General features: G+C 36.1%; 1 protein-coding gene across 1 annotated transcript in view; it reads left to right on the forward strand.

Annotated features, from left to right (window-relative positions):
• taf3 (TAF3 RNA polymerase II, TATA box binding protein (TBP)-associated facto) overlaps nt 1-8,908 on the forward strand; it is a 52,163-nt gene that overhangs the window by 1,014 nt on the left and 42,241 nt on the right. The window contains exon 2 of the mRNA XM_016458504.1: nt 1,190-1,450. Coding sequence (XP_016313990.1) covers nt 1,190-1,450 — 261 coding nt within the window. The remainder of the gene's footprint in view (nt 1-1,189; nt 1,451-8,908) is intronic.

Genomic DNA, 8,908 nt, shown 5'->3' on the forward strand with positions numbered 1-8,908 from the left:
TATATATATTCCTTTAAGGTTATTTTATTCTTTTTTTATTCTGTTTTATTCTTTATTAAGTACCATTTTTTTGTTTTAGTTAACAGCAATAACCCTTCAAATCAGATACACTTTTTTATTATATGTGTAACAAAGCACTTATATCTGAACCTTTTCTTTTTTTTGTGAAAGTGAGAGTTTGCAAAACATTGCTAATTTATGTGGCGTTGTTTTTTTTTATTTTATTTAAATGTTTGGAATGTTTTTGTAAATGTTTGTTTTGTTATTTTATGTTATTTTATTATCATTGAGAAACTATTATAGTTTTATCAATATCTTAAATTAGTTTAAATTTTTTTAGTAATTAGTAGTTTTTTTGTAGTCCTAACTAAGTTTTAGTAATGTTGTTTGTTTCTGTCATTTGTATTAGTTTTTTTAAATGGTCCTTTTTTATTAATTTTTATTTCAGTTTTAGTTATTTTAGTACATCAAGTTAAACTAAATGAAAATTAGACATGTTGAGAAAATGAGAAAAAAAAAACTTGAAATAAAATAAGTTTATTTATATTTTATTTTATGTAAGCTTTTTTTTATTTAACTATAATAACACTGATTCAAAACAGATACACTTTCTTTTATTTGTGCATTTGTTTGTTGTCAAAGTGAGAGTCTGCAAAACATTGCTCATTGGGGGCCATGTTTTGCTGTTTTTGTGTGTTTAATTGGCCATGTTTGCAAAGTTTTTGTGAATGTTTGTTTTAAAAGTTTGGTTTGTTTGCATGCTTATGTAGAAATGTTTTGAAAACTTGGTTGTCACATGAAGGCGTTTGTTTTTGAGATGTAACTAATAACATTATGACACAGCCGAAAGGTATTTATTTTATTTAGTTAGTTGTTTGTTTGTTTAGTTAGTAGGGCTGCACGATTAATCGAATGCGATCGTCATGCGCATTTTGTTAAAAAAGCCGGTTCTGTAATCAGCAGGTTCGATTTATCGTGCAGCCCTATTAGTTAGTATAATAACCGTATATTTGACCTTGTCTGAGGTAATTTCCTACTTATTGGTGTGTTTTCTTTCTCTCTTTAAATATTTTAGGCTTAAATATGATCATTTATAATGTCCATTTATTTATTATTTGGTATATTAGGTTGCTGAACACACATTAATTCCATATTTTGCATAGCATAATGTCTCTCTATTTTCTTTCAGACGGATGTACAGACCCTGGACTGAGTGATGTGGACCAGGCTTTTGGACTTTTGGGAGTCAGTATATCTGAACTCGAGGACTATGTAAATAACATGGAGCCTGTTGGCTTCCCACAAACTATCCCTCAGTTTCCCATCAGCAAGAGCAGCGTTCTGCAGTTTCCTGCTGCTGGCTTTGACACGGACGCCCGTGATGCCCTGAGGGGCGAGAGGAGAGACTATATCCCAGAGTACTTCCCTCCGCTCGTCTCACTGCAGGAAGGTATGTACCACCATCGCTATAGAGGCAGAACCAAATATATGCAAGCAACAAGTTATCAAAACAGAATAGAACAGTGTTGAGTTGGAACTAACTGTTCGTGACAGTTTGCTGATTTATTGGCTACTACATTGGAAGATGTATTTGGCTGAACGAAAGTGGTATTCTGGGCCCATTTTTAACTTGGCATTTTAAAAATAAAACAATTTAATGGCAGCAAATGATATGCACAGAAATACTGAATTTAAGGGAATAGTAAATTACAATGTTTTTTTTTATATTTAATATTTATATTTAATTTTAATTAGTAATTAACATGACCTGTGGTGTGTTTCTGTAAACACTGAAAGAAAAGAATGATATGATGCATAATATTTTCACATGATCATTGAAATGTTCCAGTAGAAAAGAATTAGTTGACATGAGTTCCAAATGTTTTCCTTTGGTCACCGCTTGCACATACTAAAGGAAAATAGAACAAACAAAATTAAAATGAGGTGAAAATAACAGTATTTGGAATCATTCCAGTTTCTCATATAAGAAAAAAAAAAAGATTTTATTTATTTCATGTATAATTTATTTTATTTATCAAATATTTATCTAATTATTAAGTTGCATTTCCTGTTAAATTATTCTTAAGATGCAGTTATTTGTTTAATATGTGCAGTAAAATAACATGGAATAACTCTGTAACACATTATATAATTTTGCATTTTCTCTTCCAATTCTTATTTTCCCCTCCGCATGAAATATTATTTTAAACAAATTCCAGTTGATCCCCGATGATAATGTCTTATGTCTGATACCTTGTGATTAAGTAAATAGCGTGGACGTAGATGTTGGAATTTTAATTTTGGAATTTATCTGAATCATCTGACATAAAAGCGTTACATTATTTAATACTTTAGTTTAAAAATGGTTATCATTCTATTATTATATTTCTGTCAATCTAATATACAGTATATATATATATTGCTTGGTGCTACATCACTAATAACAAATTAATGTTTACCACTAATAATGATATATCAAAATCTGTACCATTTTGCACATTTCTAATTTCATGCAGCATATACTGTCTTGCCGCAGAGTACAAACTCAAGTACTCATGCCCATCTTGCCAAAATGCATTGCTGTGTGCCCATATTGAGTTCTGTCCCGTACAGTGGTGCACACAGGAACCTACGTATCCCATGATCCCTCAGTGCTGCAGTCCTTCACTCTCACCCCATCCGGCTCATATCTGCCACACACAAACACACATTCGCCTTCTCATCACACACAGCGGAGGCAGTGCCAGTGGGTGGTGGAGGGGCGGACATGATCAGGGTTGTTTCGGGTCGGACAGGAAGCTCTCTGGCTGTGAGGTGTGTTTGTGGGTGTCGGTGTGTGTGAAACAGGAAGTCGGCGGGCTGTAGGCTCCCAGCCATGTGTGTGTGAGAAGCTGGCGGAGGTCCGGCCCGGATGGCAGACATCCCAGGTGAGTGTGTGTGTGTGTGAGAGAGAGTCCAGCCAGGGCAGGGGGTCTAACTGGGCTTGGAGCCAGCGCTCAGCTGGATGCCCCTTTGCCAGAAGAAAGACTCAGGGTCTCTTTTTCTCCCTCTCCTCCATTTCCATTTGTTCCTTTTTTCCTGTCTCCTGTTTCTTCCTCATAGATCAGTTGGAGGCCGTATTACACCCGAACACACTCATGCCACAAATCTACATGTGCTCTTATAGGCAAAACAGACAAAAGTTTAAACATACAGTACATTCTTCTGTTATACTGTATGTATTTCTCTCCAAACCACAAAGGTTATGGAGCCCCACTGTGTGTTTGAGTGTTACGAACATTAATGGATTTTTGTGGGGTTTGTATTTTTAGTGCTTTAAGGAAACAAATTTTTACTGTTGCTCATGGTATAGGTCAGTGATTTGAACAAACCCCTTATAATAAGGATTAAATGTTCACATGTTGCATTATTTGTGCCAGAACACCCTATAGCAAATCCATATCAACCAGTGTTATTTTATTATTAATTATATTATTTATATTTTGAATTAGCTTTTATATGTTCAGTTTTCTTTTTAGTTTACGTTTTTAGTGAGTCATTTTTTTATGAATTATTTGTAATTATATATAAATGCATATTATTTTATCATTTATATATTTTGTATATTTCTATTTAGCTTTATTTTTATTTCATTTCTAGTATTAGTAACTTTAGTGCTTCAACTCAAAATGTAAGTGTTTCATCTAATACATATGGTTTTTGTTTTATTTTACATTAAGCTTAATTTAAATGAACAAAATAGGTTTTTAAGGGAACCAGGATATTAAATATAAACTTTTTTGATATTTAAAACTTTTTTCCTAGTCTAGTACGATTCCCTTCTGCAGTAGCATGTTTAGCCACAGGTTGGCGCTATGTGACCACATTTTTGCTTTTTGATTTTCTCCATTTCTCTTGGAATTTATAATACTCTGTAAATGAAGATTTTAATTTAATATTAAGTTTTGAATAGTATTATTATTATTTGCCTAAAATTCATACTGTTTGTTTAAGTAAACAGTGTAGACAAATAAATTCTATTGGTTTTTGAAGTAAAAGTGAGTGGTGCTATCCTATTTAAAACTCGCCAGCCTGCTGGAGTGTTTTGCAGGGTTGCTAGGGAGTTCTGAGTGGCTGCTTACTGACCCAAGCCAAAAGACCTCAGCTCGTAAGATTGTATGATGTTCTTGTTCCTAGATGGCTCAGAGGAAATATGTAAGAAAAGTAATAGCACACTTCTCCCTAACAAGCCACAAAATTTGAGCCGGTGTCAATTATGTAAAGTACAAACAATTAAACATTGATAGACACAGATCAAATGCACAACAATGAAAATGTGTTTTTTGGATCAGTGATTAAAATAATTTTGTCATAATCTGTCAATTTCAGTTTCATTACATGAACGCAGATTCGACAGAGTTGTTGTTGTTGTTGTTGTTGCTGCTGCAGTGGTGGGTTTTCTCCCAGTCAACAGGCTCTTGTTTGTCTATTGTGTGGGAGCGTATTGTTGTTCAGTCCTGAGGGAAGAAGGTAATGGGAGGTAGAGAGAGCGCGATTGCATCTGTACACTGAAATTACCAGTGATCACACAGGCTGATAAAGTCTCTTCGTCTATGCGGAGAGAGAACAAGATTAAGATGACTGCTCTGGAAATTTACAGCTGCAAAATAAAGCTACGTGAACGGACTGCGCTGTTGAGCCACACGTTGATCCAAATGTGCGGCACAAGACTGTTGAGGTGGTAGATGCAATGTCCTTACCACCAGAAACAACTCGATAATTATCTGCATAATTTGTCTGTCCATTCTAACAGCATATATGCTATACAATGTGACATAATCACGGTCAGTCGAGACTTGTGTATGCTAAATATAAAGCTGTGTGGAACAGTCATTTAGACCAATGAGATTAAGGATGGGCAGGCCTACCCAGCATGTCCCCTCAAAATAAGCAACAGGATGTCCCATTGCTCATTGCTTGTCGTGGGCTTGTTAAGAAACTGAGATTTACTTAAACAAATCTGTTTGTATAAATGCAATTTTTCACATTCTCATGTATGGTTTGCACATCATATATACGATTGCTTTGCTGCGTCTTTTCAATGTTAAATGGCTTTTGTTAGTGGAAAGTTAACATGAAGCATGCAAAAATTGTTGCAGCAATCTGCTGTCTTTGGATTTACACCTTTTCTCATTAAAAAAAACCATGTCTGCACTTCACTCGTGCAGTGCAACAAAATTAGAATGTTGCAATTAACAAATCTGTCCACTTTGCATGCTTGCTTTGTAGGCAGCTTCTAGATTTTATTGCACTGCACATGGCACTTAGAGTGTAGACAGTATTTCTTTGTTATAATGGTAGCTTCTAGTTTTTATTGCATTGCATGCTTTGCTTGCAGGTTTGACATCTTTAATTTGAACGGGAGCTGCTAGTTTAGCTGCATTGCATGCAGCATAGATAGCTCAGTTAATTATAAAAGGTGCTGCTGGGTTTGCATGCATGCAGTGTAAAAAAAAAATCTGTAAAATTTATGCTAAAAAAGCAGCAGCTGTGGTTGCCAGAATTTTACTGTAAAAAAAAAATACTGTAACGACATTTTAGGTTTTACTATTTAACTTAAATTTACATTTAAATACTGTAATTTCATTAACTGATATAATGTTAATACACCAACCTATTGAACTAGTGAAATCTGTTTTGTACCTTTGTAATACACTGATAACCACCAAATGCAGGTGGTGACGAGAAAGTCACATGATGAACCAAAGCCCATCACAAGCAGCTTTTAAATAATAACATACATAGAAGGTGCACAGTGTCATTCACACAAATATTAAACACCATCATGTTAACACACATGTAACTGAAATAATGCAATAAACATTAATTGAACAACATTAGATGTAACATACAACCCTAATATACAAAACTGATAAGAACATCAAATTTGAAGTGTAACACAGGGAATTCTGGGTTATTCAGTGTAAATTATGCATTCTTTTTCACTTCCAAAAACTGTATACTACCGTAAAATTGCATGTAATTGTAACTTACCGCTAACCATTAAACAGCTTTTTACTGTATCATTTTTACAGTCTTTTGCCCTTAAATTCACGGTCATTTTTTACAATGTAGTCATAAACAGTTTTATTGATTTAAACAGACATTGTTAGTTTTGTTGAATTTCATGCTTTCAATATAGACAGCTTTGTTAATAGTAACAGGCTTCTAGTTTTGTCCCATTACATGCTTGATGCTACTTTTTTGCATTGCATTGTATTGCATGAATGCATCATAGCGGCTTTGTTGATATGAACAGCCACTGCTAGGTTTGTCGCATTACATGCATTATAGACAACAGCCACTATCACACTGCATGCATTAGACAACTTTGTTAATATTAACAGGCACTGCTAGTTTGTCGCATTGCATGCATGCATCATATGTAGTTTAGTGGGTTATTGTGGAAGCTACTAGTTTTGTTGGATTGCATATATGCATCATAGACTGTGCAGTACAGACAACTTTGTTAGTTGTAACATGAGTGTTGCAGTTTTGCAAGCCTTATATTTAGTCCATTTCCTTTATTAAGACAATCATTCCATCGACACTAGTTTTGACACAAGAGCTATCTCTCTTCTACGCTGCTCTCTCGAAGTGTAGACACTGCGAGTCTCCTGGTCCAGGGGTGCTGATTATCACCTCAGTCTCTGCTATAGCGTGTGCTGTGCTTCTGTTAACTTATGAATTGAGCAAGCTCTGTATTTGACTCGCTTCGTTATCGGCTCTTTTCAAAGCTTCACAAGGGCGTAAAATGATTAGAGGAGAGCCTGACAATGCATGAAGAGATTTGCACAGTTTCCGTAGATGTCAGGTGCAGCCGTTATACTCTAAAAAGAGAAAAGGATGAATATTAAAGGCCTCCGTCTTTTCTCCTTTTCTTCCGCCGCGACATTCACATCGTCTTTAAGAGAGAATAGGGCCCAGGGCCCGCTCTGATTGGTAAGGGCACGCTCCTGTAGCCAGGAGAATCCGACCTGATGAAAATAATTTTGTCTTTTAAGTATAATAGTCATTACTGTCTCACATTCACTCTGCCTGTCTCTCTCAGGTCAGCCGTACCCTGTTTTTACTGAAATGGTGCCGGTTCACATGCTAGAGCCGGTGCTTGGCCATTGTCTGGACGGAAATGCTTTGAGAACATATTTGAACTTACTTCCATCTTATTTTCACTGATCCCACCACATCTTCAAAAAAAAAAGTTAAACAACAAATAATTTATTAATAAGAATTAATTAGCTAAAATATATAAAAAAAATTAATACTTAAAAAATATTTTTAATTAGAATTTAAATGCTTGTATACAAATAAATCAATATTCCTGCATGATTTTTCTGCCTAAAATAGTTTAAAACTCAGCAGGTTTAAGGGGCCAGACAATTTTAACATCCAGAACGGCCTTTTCTACCATGGAAACATGCAGAACGGTTCCAGATTGGCCACTGGTACCCTATCGGTAGAAAAGGGGCTTCGGTGTGCTGTTTATGTCTGTCTGTGACACTCGCTGATGTAGTAACTCCTGTATTATCTCTCTCCCCTCCTCTTATCTCAATGTATTTCCCTTCCTCGTCCCCCTTTGCTCATGGAGAGAGAGGGCTATCTGCTCTTTGTAGTTTTCTGACTATTTATGTCGGACAAGGTCAGAATCGTTTAAACTTGCCTGGCTCTCTCAGACCCAAAGATAAGATGAGAGCAGAAAGGATTGGGATCGATGGAGGAGTGCAGATTTATTCTCCTCTCTCTCTTCCGCTCTCTCTCTTTGTCTCTCGTCCATCCTTCTTGCTCTTTTACAGAGGTTTGGCGGCGTTGGATCCATTTGTCTTTTTTACTTTCCATTCGTCGACCCCTTTAAAATACTGTACCTAAACGGGCCACTTTGCTCATCCAGATCAAATCAAAGAGCAAATTAAAATGCTATCAAATAAATCTGACGGACAGTTCGTACTTGCGGGACAAGAGGAGAAGCCTCCGAGAATTTCCTTGTGTTTGAAAAACTCAACTTTATGCCTTGCTTAAATTAATAGCTCACTCCAAAATGAATATTCTGTCACTATTTACTCACCTTCATGTTGTGCTAAACTTTCTTTTGTAGAACACAAAATGAGGAGTTTGCAAGAATGTTCATGCTGCCCTTTTCCATACAATAGAAGTGGACGGTTGCCAAAGCTGTTAAGCACCAAAAAGGACACAAATTAAAGAAGTCTATATGAATCAAGAACTACATTTCGAAAGCCTGCATGGCCTTGTGTGAGGGACCTTTTGTGCATTAATGTATCTCTTATATCTCAGCAATTCCACATATTCAAATTTGCGTAATAATTAATTGTGTTCTGCATCATTGACACGACACCAAACAAAGCTATCCTGTAACTTTATAAGTCTTTATAGCATATAAGTTGTTTGGCCCATTTTTATGAAATTTAATTGTTTAGGGCTGCATGAGCTGCACTGAGCAGACCGATTAGTTAATAGGTGCTTTGATATCATGCGCCCGCAATGCCGCTTTAAGTCTAACGCACCTTTTGTTTGGGGTGTTCGGTGAGTTCCGTAACGATATATACGTAATTCAAGCCGACCAATCAGGTTGTGAACGTATCACTATGCCTTTAGGTTCGCTGTCAAAAATGCCAATGTGAACGCTAAGCGGACCAGAAGCAAAGTCGAACACACCTAATGCCGACTGCTGGACTAAGCGCGCTCATTCTTGTGTGTACATATAATTTTATTTTCACCACCTGCAAACTCACAAGGAGCTCATAAAAGGCACGTTACCTCCTCGTTTGCCCTCTGCTCGTTTTGTTTTGGTTACACCGCATCGTCAAATCATGTCGCATAGCATCGCAGCTTATCATTACTTCCTGTTTTTCGT

Source organism: Sinocyclocheilus anshuiensis, unplaced genomic scaffold (assembly GCF_001515605.1).
Source record: "Sinocyclocheilus anshuiensis isolate Anshui unplaced genomic scaffold, SAMN03320099.WGS_v1.1 scaffold719, whole genome shotgun sequence".
Lineage (NCBI taxonomy): Eukaryota > Metazoa > Chordata > Actinopteri > Cypriniformes > Cyprinidae > Sinocyclocheilus > Sinocyclocheilus anshuiensis.